Source organism: Nycticebus coucang, chromosome 5, assembly GCF_027406575.1.
Source record: "Nycticebus coucang isolate mNycCou1 chromosome 5, mNycCou1.pri, whole genome shotgun sequence".
NCBI lineage: Eukaryota > Metazoa > Chordata > Mammalia > Primates > Lorisidae > Nycticebus > Nycticebus coucang.
Window position 1 is genome coordinate 43,968,148 of NC_069784.1, and position 18,176 is coordinate 43,986,323.

General features: G+C 39.5%; 1 protein-coding gene across 3 annotated transcripts in view; it reads left to right on the top strand.

Moving 5' to 3' along the window:
- The window catches only part of MAGI3 (membrane associated guanylate kinase, WW and PDZ domain containing 3), a 287,932-nt gene that overhangs the window by 234,245 nt on the left and 35,511 nt on the right, over positions 1-18,176 (top strand). For all 3 annotated transcript variants that reach the window (XM_053590926.1, XM_053590927.1, XM_053590924.1), the window contains exons 13-16: positions 681-772; positions 2,560-2,752; positions 5,293-5,481; positions 13,618-13,803. In XM_053590926.1, the coding sequence (XP_053446901.1) occupies positions 681-772; positions 2,560-2,752; positions 5,293-5,481; positions 13,618-13,803 (660 nt within the window). The remainder of the gene's footprint in view (positions 1-680; positions 773-2,559; positions 2,753-5,292; positions 5,482-13,617; positions 13,804-18,176) is intronic.

The following is an 18,176-nucleotide window of genomic DNA, read 5'->3' on the forward strand; positions in this document are numbered from 1 at the left end:
GTCTGAGGAAGGAAACCTGCCCTTTGGGGGAAAGAGATAGTGTGATTTCCTGAACTCTGGGAATCAATCTGGGTTAAAATCTCAGCTCCACCACTTACTTGCTATGTGACTCTGGGCAAGTTACTTAAGCCATAGTTTCCTCACCTAGAAAATGGGGCTAATGAAGGGATTAACTGTTTTTTACATCATTTTACAAAATTAGGCAAGGTAAGTAATTCATATGTAATATTTTTTCTGAGACAAAGGTATTAACATTAGCATGAGAGTAGAAAGAAGGTATTTTATGGGCTCTCTTTTCCTAGGACTTAAATTATGTTATCCAAGTGTTAACTTAGCTCATTGTGCTTCCTGAATATCAAACTCAAATTGGATAATTCTAACTTTAATTCTGTGAATTGATTGGATAACATTCCAAGTGATAGTATAATATTGGGTGAGTAGAAGTGGAGTAGATATTTCTAAACAGTCTTGATACATTTTTGTTTAGAGCTCAAAACAGTGATTTATGCTTGATTTTTTGTGTTTGCATATCATGTTCTTGTATAAATTTTCACTTATCAAAAAGTTCTTGGATTATTGTTTTATCACTCTGTAGATACTATTCTACTACATATTGAACTTTGTTTTGCTTTAATCTTTTAAAATAAAGTATTTATTTGATATTTTCTGATTTTCCTTAGCTCCAAACACCAAAGATTTGGATGTTTTTCTTCGGAAACAAGAGTCAGGGTTTGGCTTCAGGGTGCTAGGAGGAGATGGACCCGACCAGTCTGTGAGTGTCAGTTCCTGTCCAGACTCTGAAGTGGTGATTTGGTGGAAGATGGTGTGTTTGGTTTGGTTTGGTTTGATGTTTCAAGGGCTTTTTTTTTCTCTAACATTTTCATTAATGTGAGGAAGAATTGCATTTTTATTAGTATCATAGTCCCTTGGTTAACATGGTAGAGTGGAGGCTAAAAACTATAGGCCAAAACTGAATATGTCAGCTGCAAATTCAGCAGTGATTAATTTATTTACTTCTATATGTAAATAAATAAAGCTTATTTTAACTTTTATTTCCTCTCATTAAACAGAGTCTTACACATTTTCCTTCTCTAAGAAACCTATAGTTCTATGTCCTCTTTCCCTCTGACTTCTGAATTTTCCTTAAACAGTTGGCAGAGCTTAATATGTTCATGCCAACTGTTTATTTCACCTAATAACATTAATGAGCGAGCATTTTCATGCTTGGTACTTTGCACATAATTTTATCCATTACCCATGAAACTAGAGGAATATAAAACAGTTCATATTTCTGTCTAGAAGGCATAAGGGTTATAGATGTTAAGTTTGGACTTCTATTTAAACTCTATTCTCACTTTAGTCAGTTAGAACAAATGTGGTAGCTTTGGTTGTCAAGTTTTGCCTTGGATTGAGTAACAAAGAAGTAATGAGCTCTGTAGAATTTAAGAACATAATTTACCCTTAAAAAAAAATTTTTTTTTTTTGCAGTTTTTGGCCAGGGCTGGGCTTGAACCCGCCCCCTCTGGCGTATGGGGCCAGCACCCTACTTCTTTGAGCCATAGGCGCCGCCCCATAATTTACCCTTTTGTGTATAAACGGGCTATATTATGCTTGGAATTAGGTGTAAAACAATAATCTTTAAAATGACAAGCTTCTTTTTCTGAATTCAACATTTGATTTTTATAGTATAAATGTGTTCTAATTAATCATATTGGTTATGATTCTAACTATCACTGGAAATACATAAAACTTGAGGGAGATTGCTCTATAGAAGGCAAATGTACAATCCTTTGTTCTTAATAGTATATGTATTTTTATCTTAATTGCTTTCTATTTTGTTGGTATTTAGATATTTTGTTGATATTTAGACAGTGTTCACTTAGGCATTCTAAGAATTTATCTTGAACAACTTGGGATAAACCTTTTTTTCTTCCTCTTAAATGTCAGACCCTAGCAGCTTTGAAACTAGCTCAAATATTCAGATTGCCTAATTATAGGATTCTAATTGCTGGTGAGCAGAATGAACCAGATTTGTTCACCCAGATGCAAGTGAACTGTAGTTAACCATCCGCTTTGAGATTTAGAAACAAGAACTGTTTCTTAGCTGTATATCCTGAACTTGCATTGTTGGCCATATGTGTCGGGAATATTGTGAGAATGATCCCAGGTGCTGTGGACATAGTGTAGAAAATCTAGCCGATGGCGTTAAACAGGTTTTTTCTACTTTTAGTAGCTGTTCCACAGAATTGCATTTTCTGGGTTTAATATTTTGTTTCCGTGTAGCGATGGACGATGATGGTGGTACCTTTTAAGTTACTGAACAACTTTGTATTTTCTGTCTTTTTTGGACACCCCCTGAGGACCTAGAAGGGATCACGCAATACAGTGTGGTTATTGGAGGTACCAGTTTGGAGAATGGGCAATTTCTAAGATACCACCTTTCTAAAATATGACTCTTTTCCTAACTGAATTATAAAAATCTGTTGGTTTGCACAATGCTGCGTCAGGATGGTCTGTTGTGCTTCTGGTGGGTCAGCCTGTGCTTTATTGTCTTCTCAGATATACATTGGGGCCATTATTCCCCTGGGAGCAGCTGAGAAAGATGGCCGGCTCCGTGCAGCTGACGAGCTCATGTGCATTGATGGAATTCCTGTCAAAGGAAAGTCACACAAACAAGTCTTAGACCTGATGACCACTGCTGCTCGGAACGGCCATGTGTTATTAACCGTCAGAAGAAAGATTTTCTACGGAGGTATGCAAACCTGTTCCTGCTCTGAAAAGTTGAAAAGAAACAAACTCACTCTCCTGCCTATGTACTTGTTAAGTTTATCTTACAATATTATATTGAATAGTCTATGAGATGACCCATTTGGTGTGATCCAGGACCTCATTGTGGAAAGCTATGTAAGGTCAGAAGTATCCAGAAATATTACTACAATTAAAAAAGAAATACATTTTGAGCCTCTATAGTAAGGTCATATTTATATATTGATGCTTTTTGCCCATGTGGCATTGTGGTATCAAATTAAATCTGGGGTTTTTTTTAAAACCAATACAGTTATTTAATCATACCAAGATGTGCCACTCACTGAATATGCAAAGATTTTGGATCCTGACAAAATGTCAGATACTCAAGGAAAATGGAATATTCCTACTTGAAAAGTATAAATTTAATTTAATTATACATTACATTAAATAAGTATAATTTAACCTTTACTATGTCCCAGGTACATGGGTTATTTTATTTAATTTTCATAACACTGTGATGTAAAGATTGCCATTTCTATAGTTACTCACAGGAAGATTGAGAACCACATAACTGGTAAGTGGTGGGGCCAGGATTAAAATTCTCAGTTTAATTGCAGGGACCAGAGTCTAAGCCATTACAATAGGATATGAACATTTTTTACAGTTTTTACAGTTTACTCATGGATAGTTTTGTGAATATTAAATAGGAACTTTTATAAGTGAATTCTTGCCACTTTAAAATTTAAAAGACAACTGTAGCATAGGATGTCAGTCTTGTGAAGATCTGGGTTAGTTATCTGCTATGTCCCCAACCCCTAGAAAAGTGTCTGCTTGGCACAGAGTAGACATTAATATGTGTTTGTGAACTTGATGAATATTTGTATCGGTCATAAAAACGAGGCACAATGTGTGTTTCTCTTTTAATTTTTTATTAATGCATAATATTTTGCATATTTATGGAGTAACATATGGGTCTTTGGAGTATCCATCACTGTGAGTATCCTTTCCGTGTTGGAAACACTTCAGGTTCTCTCCTCTAGTCGCTTTGAATTATACAGTGTGCCGCTGGACATTAGAACTTATACCTGCTGGCTAACGGCGTGATTGTACCACTGCCCAGCTGCTTTGTATGCCTCTTCAACCCCCCACACACCCTGGCCAGCCTCTTGTTTATATCATTCTGCTCTCCACCTCCATGAGATCAGCCTTTTTAGTTATTTAGCGGTGAACATAAGAGTTTGTCTTGCTGCATCTGACTTATTTCCTTTAACATGATGACCTCCAGTTCCATCCATATTGCTGTAAATGACATGAGTACATTTGTTTTTCTGATCAAATGGTATTCCATTGTGTATGTGAACCACATTTCCTTTATCCATTGTCTTTTGAAGGACCCTTGTGAATTGTGCTCAGTAAATGGGGATGTGATTTCTTTTCCTTTGGATAAATACCCAGTAGTGGATTTCTGGATCCTGTGAGAGTTCTATTTTTAGTTTTTTGAGAAATCTCTATATCCTTCCCTGCTGATTTACATTCCCCCCTATATCTGGGTGTCTAAACTCTTGGTAGACTTGGGAAATTTTTATCTATTCTTTTGTTAAATGGGCTTTCTAATTCTTTAATTTTCTCTTTGGCTTCTGGGACTCTGAAAATAAGCATATTTGGTCATTTTATGATGTTCTACCTGTCACAAAGGGTTTGCTTATTCTGTTTTATTCTTTTTTCTTTATTTTTGTGTGACTGGGTTATTTTTAAAAAACCTGTCTTCTAGTAAAGTATCACAAAAATGAAAAACAAGTATCTGATGTACTCAATATTATTATGAAGCCAGTAAACAAACTAACACATGCCCTCAAAAGAGAAAAACTCAATTCAATTCAAGTTGGGGAGGGGACAAAAGAAAAGAGGGGGATTGGTGTGCTCCCACCCAGTGGGCACAATGTAAGTGTATATGGCACACCTCCTGGGTGCAGGGCACAACTACAACAGGGACCTTAACCTAACAAATGCAAACATCGTAATATATAATCATTTGTACCCTGATATTAATCTGAAATTCAAAAAAAAAACCACAAAACTATCTTCAAGTTCTGAGATTCTTCCTTCTACTTAATCTAGTCTACTGTTGAAGCATCCAAATCTACTTTGTATTTCATTCGTCTTCAGGTCCAGAAGTTCTGTTTGGTTCTTTTTATGCTATCTTATTGGTACATTTCTAATTCATATCCTGAATTGTTTTTCTGATTTCTTTGTATTCTTTTATAGAATTCTCTTGTATCTCTTAGAGCTTTAGAATCAATCATTTGAATTCCAGGATTTTGTAAATTTTGTTTTGATTTGATTGTGGTTTGTTGCTGGAGAATTACGATGTTCTTTTTGAAGTATCGTATTTCCTTTTTCATGTTTCCTGTTCCTATTGTTGATATCTGTGCATTTTCTGTTATTAGAAATGAAATTTTATTGTGAGAAGCTTAGAACAAAAGCACTCTAGTTACCAAGAGTTACGGTATTTAGAAATATCAGAAATGATTGTGTTTATTGTAGAAAAACAACCTGAGGATGACAGCTCTCAAGCCTTCATTTCAACACAGAATGGATCTCCCCGCCTAAACCGAGCAGATGTCCCAGCCAGGCCTGCTCCCCAGGAGGCCTATGACGTTGTCCTGCAACGAAAAGAAAGTGAAGGATTTGGCTTTGTCATCCTCACCTCCAAAAACAAGCCACCTCCAGGAGGTAAGGGCTATTGTGTCTTAATTGTCCCTTCCAAAAAGTCCAGTTTTCTGAGCCTACCCCTGGAGCTGATGAAACTAATTAGAAACTATGTATAATTTGCCTTAAAGGCTTAACCATTTTAAGAATGTTGAATATTCTCCTTATTTGCAAAATTAAGTACCTGAATTAATTAATAATCTGAACCAAACCTTCCAAGCTTCAAGTTTAACTGTCATCTCAGATTTTATAAATAAGTCTTAGTACTAAGCTGAGTTTGCACCAAGGTTTTACTGAGACAGTATACAAGGAACATGACTTAATGGAGTTAATAAAAGAGACAATACTGAATTTTTTTAAATATGGGATATAGGTTTTTAAAAGTAGGATAAATCATGTATATAGAATTTAATTAAAACAAGAAGCAGTTGAGCAAAACAAAACAGATTAATGGAAAACTCTTGACCCAAGTATATCTTAAATAGTTATTATGCTATTTAATAATAATGGCCATATTCCAGCTACAACATGCTCTTGTTGAGTAAGAGGCATTCTTATCTTTCATATATATTTTCTTGGAAGATAAAAATTTTGTCTAAACCTTTCAAAGTTAGTCTAAATTGAACATAATAGTCTCATCTGGGAAGAATGAATATGTATGTATGTATTTGTCTTGTCTCAATGTTCTTAAGAAATAATAACCTTAACCTGGATGGAAGTGGAAGACATTATTCTTAGTAAAGCATCACAAGAATGGAGAAGCATGAATCCTATGTACTCAATTTTGATATGAGGACAATTAATGACAATTAAGGTTATGGGGAGGGGAGGAAAAGCAGAAAGAGGGACAGAGGGAGGGGGGTGGGGCTTTGGTGTGTGTCACACTTTATGGGGGCAAGACATGATTGCAAGAGGGACTTTGCCTAACAATTGCAATCAATGTAATCTGGCTTATTGTACCCTCAATGAATCCCCAACAATAAAAAAAATAAAAATAAAAACATTCTACTAAAAAAAAGAAATAATAACCTTTTATCTGATTATAAAAACCAATTAAATATAAAATGAGCACGTTGACATTTATGTATTATGCTTATCAGTAACTTTATTTTTCTGAGTTAAATGATGAAAATCTTTGATCATATGAAAATGTGCTCTTGGCTTTGCCAGTGGGTTTGATTATACCTTGGCTAGCGAGATCCTTTTAGATTAGATGATTACTTAAACCTTAGTAGGAGAGAAAAACCACTTTCAGGAAAATGCTGTGAACCAAACCAATTTACAAAAATCTTGCCAGAATTAATGCAGGTGTGTAAGAGAAGAAGTGGCTGTGACATGGATGGGTTATTGCTGTGTATTAGGTCACTGCTCACTGATACTGGTATCCATTTTCCAAAAGCAGTTGCTATGGTAACACTTGTAACTGGAACTGTCACTGATGCTGTGAGGATGATTATGTGGCCTGTGTCAGAAAAATGAGAGGAAAGCAGCTTTTAGATGGTTTTCATGTTGTATCATTGGAAAACAGTATTTCAGAAAACAAAAACCTTTTAGGATAATCATATTGTCATTCTAATACCATACAATAATCCCAGGCTTTCAGATTAACAGAAATAGTGAGAGATTATTACTATAGTAGGTAGAGGCCAACCACTTTTTGTATCGAAAATGTTCCTTTTCTAGCACAACAAAAATTAGGGGAGAGTCTGGTGTTCTCCGTAAAACTAAGTGGTATAGAGGAATTCAATAAATAAGTTGCTTTACTTAAATATGTTTAAATAAATTTTTTATATTTATTTATTTATATTTAAAAGTTTAAGGTACTTTTATATTATTTTGTTTAGATAGTTTTTTACTATTTTGATGGTTTTACCTCTGCAAATGTTCAGTCTCTGTACTCTGTATAAGACTGGCATTGAGTGTTGGGTTTTATAATCAGATAAACTTGGATTCAAGACCTGCTTGTACCTATTAATAGCTGTCTGATCTTGGGAAAAGTACTTACCCTCCAAGAGCTCCCATTTCCCCTGTGAAATAAAGATGATGATGATGATATTCCCTGGCTTTCTGAGTGTGAGGATGCAAAGAGATTCAGCAGGTGAAGCCCTGAGCCCAGACCGTCAGTAAATACCAGCTGCTGCTGCTGCACCATTGTCATCATTGTCACTGTCACTTGGAAAACTGCCACTGCCTTTGAGCTTTCTTTTAAAGAATTTTACAAAGTTTATCAATACTTAATAATAAGATGGAAAAGAAAGCCCAATTAAAATGTAAGATTGAGGCAGCAGCTAACATGTAGCAGGAAATGAGTGTTTGCAGCTCATTAATTATCATCCCAAATGGTAAATTGGGCTCAGGTTGTGGATGAATTTTGTATAAAGTACTTGAGATTTTTGGTCATGCTGCAGAACCAGAATTGATAATTTCCCTGAAATGCTAGTGCTAAGCCCTGCAAGCGTTCTTCTTAGAACTCCATTAATCTCGGCTCGGCGCCCATAGCTCAGTGGGTAGGGCATCGGCCACATACAGTGAGGCTGGCGGGTTTGAGCCCAGCCCAGCCTGCTAAACAACAATGACAACTGCAACCAAAAAATAGCCGGGCGTTGTGGAAGGTGCCCATATTCCCAGCTACTTGGGAGACTGAGGCAAGAGAATCGCTTAAGCCCGAGAGTTTGAGCTTGCTGTGAGCTGTGACACCAGGACACTCTACTGAGGGCAACATAGTAAGACTCTCTCTAAAAGAAAGAAAAAAAAAAACTCCATTAATCTCAGATAGACACACAAAGGACCTTGGGGCCCCCTTGGTGACAGCTTTCACTCCCAGAGGCTGAGCACTCCCTGCAGACTGCCTGATGGAGGAGGTTTGGTTGGACAGGACCCCGCACAGGGGAAAGGCAGGACACCTGGACACCTGTCCAGTCGTTCTGTGCAGACCTCGTCTCAGAACTGCTCCACATCGATTACTATTTTCTTCTAATTAAATGTATTTTCCAATAACGTGTGTCACAAGAAGAGCCCCTAGTGACATCTCTGGTACCATTTATGAAGCTCTGAGACTCGCTGTGGTAGGTCAGGGTCCAGATCCAATATCCTCAGTTTGTCTAAAAACTAAATGAACGGAATACTTAGAAAAGGCCTTTATTTAAGAAGAAAAGGGCATGGCTGGTTTTCTTTTGCCAGTACTTCAGAGCTTTCAGGGTTAGTCTTTCTTATCAGCTTTCAGTTCTGATTGCAAAGGATTTCTGTGAGAAGGAGACATTTCCAGTTAGTTCTTTCTTTCCTAAATCTTCCTTAAAAAGAAATATTTTAAGCGTGGTAAAGTGATCTCAACAGCTGGACAACCCAGGCTGTGAGGAAGATTTAGGCTGAAAGTAAATGAAAATGGAGAAGTTGGCTTAATGGCAAACGCCTGAAGACTCTTCATGTGAGCAGACAAGGCAGGGCTGCAGGCTTTTCCTGCCTGTGTGTGCTCTGAGGGGCCCCCGTGGAAAACTTCCCAGTCCATAAATGCCAAGACATCAGCTATCTGACTACTTTAGACAGAGTCTCACTATGTCGCCCTCAGTAGAGTACCATTGGGGCACAGCTCACAGCAACTTCAAACTCTCGGACTCAAATGATCCTCTTGCCTCAGCCTCTCATGTAGGTGGAACTACAGGTGGCTGTCATAACGCCCGGCTATTTTTAGAGATGGGGTCTCACTCTTGCTCAGGCTGGTCCCCAACTCCTGAACTCAAGCATGCCTCGGCCTCCCAGAGTGCTAGGAGCCACGGCACCTGGCTGTCTCACTTCTTTTATCTTCCTTCACCTGGACAACTCCCTCTTCAGGAGGTTGAGTTGCCCCTATTTGCCAATTCTTCTTTACCACGCTGCTCACATGTTAAGAAAGGAGACCACTGAGGCTTGAAAGATGAATTCCGTTTAATGCTTTCTCAAGTCTGAATAAACTCCTTACAGGGTGTGAAGGAGATGAATGATTTTCTTCCTAGGGGATCTCGAATGAACACAATGAATGGGCAAATCTCTTCTAAGAAGGAGACTACTATATTTTGCCATGTGTAATGTGTCAGTATAATGTGCACTCATGTTTTTGGTCCCAACTTTAAAGAAAAAAATCTTTCATTTTAACTTTTTAATTCAGATTTTTATTTGTTTATACACACACACACACACACACACACATATATATATATACAGGTACTTTTGCTTATAATGGAATTATAGCATTTATTTTTTAACATATTATGGTACACGAAATTTTATGTAACAAATAATTCCAAAACACAAAAACAGATGCAAGGTTGTGTGCCATTATGCTGTTTACCATCATAAAAGGCCAAGAGCTCTTTGTTACTGTCAATATCAGAAGTATCGACTTCAATTTTCACATTACCAGTATCTTCTGAAGAGTCACTCTCCTCGTTCTGGTACATTTCCATCATCCAAGTTGTAGCCATAGCACTGCTGATGCAGCATTTTTTAAACAACTTTACACCCACTTCCTTATTGACACCGTTCCATGATATTAGGATTCAATCACAAACCTGAGCAATGTGTACTTTTTGATTCTGCCTGTAGGCATTAAACCATTACCAGCTGACTGCATCCACAACGTCCACTGTTTTTCCATTAGGGTCTTAGAGGACTTGCTTACCGACTTGCTACCCAGTTGGCTGGGTAGCCCAGTAGGTATCACAGCAAGTTGGGTTTTCAAGTCCACTGCAATTGCTTTTGCACTTTGTGTAACAAGGGCTTGAAGTGATCAAAAGCAGGCAAGCTGGTTTTTTAAGTAATCCTCCAGGCCTCCATGACTAAACATTATTAACCAGATTTTCCTAATGTCTTATTCATCCATCCTTTTTCATGCACACAGAAAATAACTCCACTTAGAATCTTTATTTCGGAATATATTTTTTCTTTTAAAGATGATAACAGGTGGGCCAGGCATGGTGGCTTACACCTGTAATCCTAGCACTCTGGGAGGCTGGGCAGGAGGAACACTTGAGCTCAGGAGTTTAAGACCAGCCTGAGCTAGAGTGAGACCTCATCTCTATTAAAAATTAAAAAATGATCCAAGCATTGTAGCAGGCCTATAGTTTCAGCTACTTGGGAGGCTGAGGCAGGAGGATCACTTGAGCCCGAGAGTTTGAGGTTGCTGTGAGCTAGGCAGAGACGATGTATAGCACTCTAGCCAAGTAGCAGAGTGAGACTCTGTCTCAAAGGAAAAAACCCAGATAATTAGTGGTAGTTTTGTCCCATCTGCACAGTGAACAACACAGAGAACAACAGTGAAATGTGTTTTCTCGAGTCCTCAGTTTTAATAGTCACAGTCTTTTCTCGAGACTTCGACATCCACAGTTGTGTTGGATGGCTTGTTAACTGTGAGTGGAAACTCATCCATGCCGGCAGCATAGGAAAGGTCAAAGTCTTGGAGATTGATAACGTAACAATGAAGTTCCAAAACGTGATTCTCATAGTTTGAGGGGAAGCTTTCTGCCCTTGTGCTCAGACCTTCTCTCTTTGTAAAGTTAAAGCAGCACTTAGGCATCCCTGAGAAGTCTTCAGTGTATTTTTCTCATGCAGTCCCTTTACCCTTTTCTGCATCATCTTGCTTGAAGCAGAGATCCCAGCTTGCCGCTGCTCCAGAATCCAGGCCTCCACCCCCTGCTCCCCCTGCGGCCACTTTGCAAGTTTCCACACCTTCCTCTGTCTTCCCATCCAAAGACGCTTTTCTGGCTGTTGCCTCCAGTCTGATGACACTTTCTGTAGAAGGTCCATAGCATCTCAGCAGCTCTGTTGCTGTGCTCTTTGACGTATTTAATAACTTTCAGCTTAAAGTTTGCAGTGTACAAAAACCATTTGACATTTTCTAAAGGATTTTTCAATAATTTTTGTAAAAATATCAGCTAGACTAAGCCCTACTATGAAACTAATTTGGGGCTCTCACATGAAAGCTATAACCCAGTTACAACCTAACAATAGGGGGAAGTGGGAAAGGGAGGGGAGGGAGGTGGGTGGTGGGTAGAGGGAGGGGGATCGGTGGGATCATATCTGTGGTGCATCTTACAGGGGTATTTGCGAAACTTGGTAAATGTAGAATGTAAATGTTTTGGCACAGTAACCGAGATAATGCCAGGAAGGCTATGTTAACCATTGTGATGAAAATGTGGGTCTATGAAGCGAGTGTATGATGCCCCATGATCATATCAATGTATACAGTTATGATTTAATAAAAAAAAAAAAAAATGTATCAGCTAGATTATAGCCCCCGCCTAAAGTGCATGAAGAGAAATACATCACGTCACTCTTCATGGCCAGAATTATTTTGTTGCAAGTTTGTTATAAGTTCAACAAAATCAATCCCCATTTTCTTTTTTTTTTTTTTTTTTTTTTTGCAGTTTTTGGCCAGGGCTGGGTTTGAACCTGCCACCTCCGGCATATGGGGCTGGCGCCCTACTCCATTGAGCCACAGGCGCTGCCCATCAATTCCCATTTTCTAGGCTTTTATATTGCATATGGGTATTGTTAGTGCTTTCTAGAGTTATACTTTTAACACATAAACATAAAAAAAGAATTGAAAACATAAAGATACTGAATTAGTACCACCTGAGTATAAGGCACATCTTTATTTTACCCTCAAAAATTGGGGCAAAAAAGTGTGTGTTATACACAGCAAAATATGGTAACGGATGTATTGGTTTAGAAGGTGACCACAGGGCCACCATATGATCCACCATATGTTTCCTGTGTACAACCTGTTATATGCTATTAGTGAATCACTCACAATGCCTAGGTAAGCCCTGGCCCGTACTATGCTGGCATTTTTCTAGTTTGTTTTTAGGAAAGATGGAATAATAAATTCTTGGTTATAATTCAGAGCTTTCTTCCAACATTGATTTCCTGTATATTAAGATACTGTCTGATCCTGGAAGAGCCAGCGTGCTATCTGTAGGGTCATAAATCATGACCAAGCATAACTTTTCCAGCCCAAGTGAAAAGGGGAATTAATTTTCATGTAGAACTAATATGATTCATTTTAATGATCAGGCATTTCACTGTACCTGGAATTTTTTTTTTTTTTTTTTGAGACAGAGTCTCACTATGTCACCCTTGGTAGAGTGCTGTGGTGTCACAGCTCACAGCAACCTCCAACTCTTGGGCTTAAGCAATTCTCTTGCCTCAGCCTCCCAAGTAGCTGGGACTATAGGCACCTGTCACAGCACCCAGCTATTTGTTGTTGTTGTAGTTGTCGTTGTTATTTGGCAGGCCTGGGCCAGGTTCGAACCTGCCACCCGTGATATATGTGGCCAGCGCCCTACCCACTGAACTACAGACACCAAGCCTATACCTGGAATTTTGACCAATAGCTCCTAAGTCCTAAACTTGAGTTTGACCTGCCTGTATTTCCAAGGTTTCTTATGGGAGCAAGAGCCCCTTCAACAAAAGCAAAGATGGCCTCGTTGTGGTGTTTCTAAAGGAGCTAAAAACTTAATGCAGCCCTAACAGCCAACGGTGAACAGTGAGACATCTGATCAGTGAAATACTGTCAGGATTAGAGAGGACAGTAGCTCTTAAACAGAGTAATTAGGGTGATGATGTAAGAATCGGAAAAAAGCTTCCGGTAAGAGGAAAACAGCAAAGAGGTTTATACGTGTATGCCGCGGTTACAACTACTTACAGAGGATCATGTCTGGGGGCAGAAAATGGGAGGTGATTTAAAAATAGTTGCAATGGGTAAGATGATGACATGTGGTGCTTTTCTGCTATATTTTTTAAGAAATTTCTTTAATGGGCTCAGCGCCTGTGGCTCAAGCAGCTAAGGCACCAGCCACATACACCTGAACTGGCGGGTTCGAATCCAGCCTGGGGCTGCCAAACAACAATGACAGCTGCAAACAAAAAAATAGCCAGACATTGTGGCGGGTGCCTGTAGTCCCAGCTACTTGGGAGGCGGAGGCAGGAGAATCGTTTGAGCCCAGGAATTGGAGGTTGCTGTGAGCTGTGATGTCACAGCACTCTACCTAGGGCGACAGCTTGAGGCTCTGTCTCAAAAAAAAAATTTTTTTTCTTTAATGTTACATTGAATTTTTAAATGATAATGATAAATCCAACACTAGCATATATCACAGCTAATTGAAGAAACTGGTTTTTTTCCTATAGTTATTCCACATAAAATTGGCCGAGTCATAGAAGGAAGCCCAGCCGATCGCTGTGGAAAATTGAAAGTTGGAGATCACATCTCTGCAGTGAATGGACAGTCCATTGTTGAACTGTCACACGATAACATTGTTCAGCTGATCAAAGATGCTGGTGTCACTGTCACACTAACCGTCATTGCTGAAGAAGGTAAGGAACCAGCAGACTTGCCTTTCCCACGCCCCTCTGAGCAGCACAGAGCTTCCCCGGCAGTGACACAGGACTGTGAATGGACCTTGGCGTCTCATTCTTTGTCTTCTCCATTTAATGAACGTAGAAGATAGTTACAGCTGTCAGCAGCTCAAGAAAAATAATCCAGCTGGTGAGTGATAGCTGTTTATTTATGTGCTGGAGAAGCAAGCACTCAGAAGTAAGAGATTGGAAATACTTTTCAGATCTTATTTTCTTAATGTCTTAAGTCTCTGCTCAAGTGAGAGAAAATCCTTTAAACAGTTCAAAGAAAGTCACTGTTGATACCAAGCCTTTTAGTCAGGCCGATGCCATAGTGTGCTTTTTCTTGGGAGCAGGGCTCTGTTCTGGGTCATCAACGGGAAAGAGAGTGTATAGGAGCAGCTAGAAACCCACACGGGCAGCCCTGCAGTCTTACAAACGTGTGTGATGTCTTGCTTTGCCTTAAAGCTGCCTTTTGATCATTAAGAATTTCTAATTAGGAACCATTTTAAACCATGCATGTTCTTTATGAATTATGATATAACCAGTACATAATGCTTTTGTCATTTTTCCTGGTTTTATAGAACAAGGGGAAACTAAACACAGAATTATGAAGTTTCAGTCTTCTAAGTTAAAACTTCTCGTGTATTCACGTTCCATTTTCCCCCATGACCCTTTTACATGTCTTGATTCCACCTTTCTTTTCTGTTCCAGCCGAGCCATTCTCACATGTACATTTATTTCTAAGGTATTGCATAAATCATCTTTCTGTTCAAGATACTGTGGGTGGAGGGTATTCGTGCACTGATGCTAATTCACCTGCTGCCCCCCAAGGCCCTGTCCAGTCCGGAGCAGGACAGGCGTGGCGTCCCTGCCTCTGTTCTTTTCCTTTTCCTTTCTTTTCTCACACTCTTCTCAGACTCTTCGTTCTAAAATCCTCTTCCAAAGAAACTCCAGTGCCTCCCTGCTCTGCACAGAAAGTGTGCTATGATTTTGCTCCCAGCCTGCCTTTTAAGTTTGCCTCCCAGTTTTCTCTCCAAACCCTCTCTTGGCAGGCCTGTTGTCCTCTGTGCAGATGAGGCTCCTCCCCCCAGTTCCCACAGCACCTTCCATCTCTGAGTCCGTTAGACGGGTTATGTAAGAGGACATAATTTAAATGGCCTGCTCTTTGGAGACAGAGAAAATGTTGGTTGACTATGATACTTAGTAGGTGCTAAGTAAATATTTTTTGGGTGAAGAAATGAGTAAATGGATGAATGAACAAAGGAAAAGTCAAGGAGATACTAGTTCTCGGGCCTTTGTGCCATTACCTAAGCAAATGCAACATTAACCCTGTAGAAAAAGTAAGTCTTTTGACAAAGTTCACTGACACCTCTGTAGCTAGGTATAGGCTACTCAACATTTTTTTTTTTTTTTTTTTTAGGCAGTCTCACTCAGCTGCCCTGGATAGAGTTCCATGGTGTCATAGCTCACAGCAACTTCAAACCTTTGGGCTCAAGGGATCCTCTTGCCTCAGCCCTCCAAGTAGCTGGGACTACAGGCACCTGCCACGACACCCAGCTAGTAGATGTGGTGTCTCACTCTTGCTCAGACTGGTCTCAAACTCCTGAGCTCAGACAATACTCAACATTTTTAGTCTTCCGTTTTTTTAATTTGTGGAATGAGAGTACATAAGAGCTATTTCAGTATCATGGCGAGGGTTAAAGGTGCAAACACGCATAAGCTGCATACGTGCCCTAAGATGCCAATCTTGATCTTACCTGCATGACTGGCTCCCTCATTCAGGTCTCTGTTTAAATCTTACCTCTTACGAACATAATGACAATATTTAATAACCGCTTAGTAAGTGATAGGCACTGTCCTAACTACCTTATTTATATTAACTCATTTAATATAGTAATCCTACCTAGGTAGGCACTATTTTTTTCCCATTCTTATACATGAGGAAACTGAGTATATTAGAGAAATTGCCTGTGGTCATGGAATTAATAAGTAACAGAACCAGCATGTGAACCAGGCAGTCTGGCTTTAGAACCTGTGCTTTTACCTGCTGTGGCTTCCCCACCATGGAACCCACATAACCCTCCCCTGCCTGCCCCGTGTGCGTCTGATCCCTCCTCACACCGCGTTCCTTCTCTGCATTGCACTCTCTTTGAGGTTATTCAGTTATTTTTCATCACCCAATCCGCCCACCAGAATGTAAAGGCAGCTGGGCACAGTGGTTCATGCCTGTAGTCCCAGCTACTCAGGAGGCTGAGTCTGGAGGGTTGCTTGAGCCTACTAGCCTGGGCAACATAGCAAGACCCCTGTCTCTAAAAAGGAAAAAAAAAAGTACAATCGTGAGTTCATGGATTCATGAATTCACATTTTATCACATAAGTGGTCAATAACATTTTTTGACTATTACTTAAATGTGATTTCAGTCCAATTTCTTTCTTTACCATGATCTCTGGTAGCCTGTCTTCCAGCGTTAACATTCGTTCTGTGACCCACAGAGAAATAACATTTTAGGGTTGTTCTGAGAATGCTGTAAATCGTGCGTTTGTATCACTGTGTCTGGCAGGCAGCAGGCACTGAGTGAAAGGGGAATGGCCAGAAATGGCAGAACTAGCAGTATGGCTCGGTCGGACCATCCGTAGAAAAGAATCTTCTCCCCAGTCCCCCTCAGGCTAGTGTTTTGTGAAATACAATAAAAATTAAATGAAAACCTTTTTAAAAGACGTAAGATTATTGTGTCAACTTGTTAAGGAATTTTCTAAGTGGTTCTTCTCACTATCCTTGTGTGTCTTTTTGCTAACTGCCCAACAAACCACACTTGAGTAGTTTAATAGGAAAGGACCTCTTCTCTTACACTATATTTTTTCCCCAAATTACTGTTTATTATTGATAGTGGTTTGTCCAAGATGTTATCCAAAATTGCTCATCACTTTTCTTAGAACAATAGTTACCTCTGACATTTTGGCCCAAATACTTACCGGCAAACTTAAGATTTGCTGTATAATGTCAGTCATTGTGCAGAAGAAGAAATAGAATTGGGGAGAGAAACTCCATCGCAGGTGTGTATACTCAGGTGTATTTCATATGCAGGCACACAGCCTCTAAAAATGCAGTCACATTTGATATGTAAAATCACATTTCAGACATTACACATTATTTAATTATACTTTGGGATTTTTTTTTAAACTAGGAAAACATTTAGAATTGCTTATTTTTCCTAGGAAAAAATAGAAAGTCTCCCTCCTGTTCATAAAATTTTCATTCATGGAGTTTCTAAGCCTTCCAAATTTACCATAGAATTCAATACAAAATCTCTATCAACTGCTCTTTAAAGAGTCAAATGAATATTTATCATTTGCTCCCCATCCGATACTGCCCCTGCTCCCCAGGCTGTTCATTATTAGTAGGGAAAAGACCATTAGTTGGACAAAGAGACGTTCTTACTCCTTCCATCCTTTCCCCCACTTTGCTGTTTGACGTTGGTGCCTATTTTGCCAGGGAAATGGCAAGACAAGGGTCGTGTCTCACATAAAACTCCAGCCCCACCCTGGTGACTGGGGACTGTCTCTACCTCATGCCAGTCCCCACCACAACACCTCTCCCTCCACCACGGGATTGTGTTTTCAAGGACAATGTCTGATCGTACCTGCTGACTGTAGAGAAACCTTTATGTTGTGTTAATTTTCCAAACCTGATTTCCAATTTGGGGGCATAAATTTAAGGAGTGCAAGTGCAGTCTTTTTATGTCGCCTCTGTTGTGTAGGATGGTCTAAGCTTTTAGGGTCTCCTTCATTGAATAATGTACTTTGTGCCATTAAGTAATTTTTCGTCACTTTCCTCCTCCTGTCCCTCCCCCTTCTAAGTCTCCAATGTCTGTCATTCCACACACTCTGGGCCCCTGTGTGCACATGGCTTAGCTTCCACTTACAAGTGAGAACATGGCAGTATTTGACTTTCTGAGTTGTTTTTCTTAAGATAACGGCTTCCATATTGCTCCAAAAGACACGATTTCATTCCTTTTCGATGGTAGACTGTTGTGTATAGATTCCACGTTTTCTATATCTGGGCATCCAGTGATGGCTGCTCAGGGTGGCTGCATATCTTTGTTGTTGTAAACCATGCTGCAGTGAGCATGTACGTGCAAGTGCAGGGGTTTTTTTTGTTTTTGTTTTTATTTTTTTGCAGTTTTTTTTTTGGCCAGGGCTGGGTTTGAACCCACCACCTCCGGCATATGGGGCCGGCGCCCTACTCCCTTGAGCGACAGGCACCACCCGGGTCTTTTTTTTTTTTAGGGATTCATTGAGGGTACAAAGAACCAGGTTACACTGCTTGCATTTGTTAGGTAAAGTCCCTCT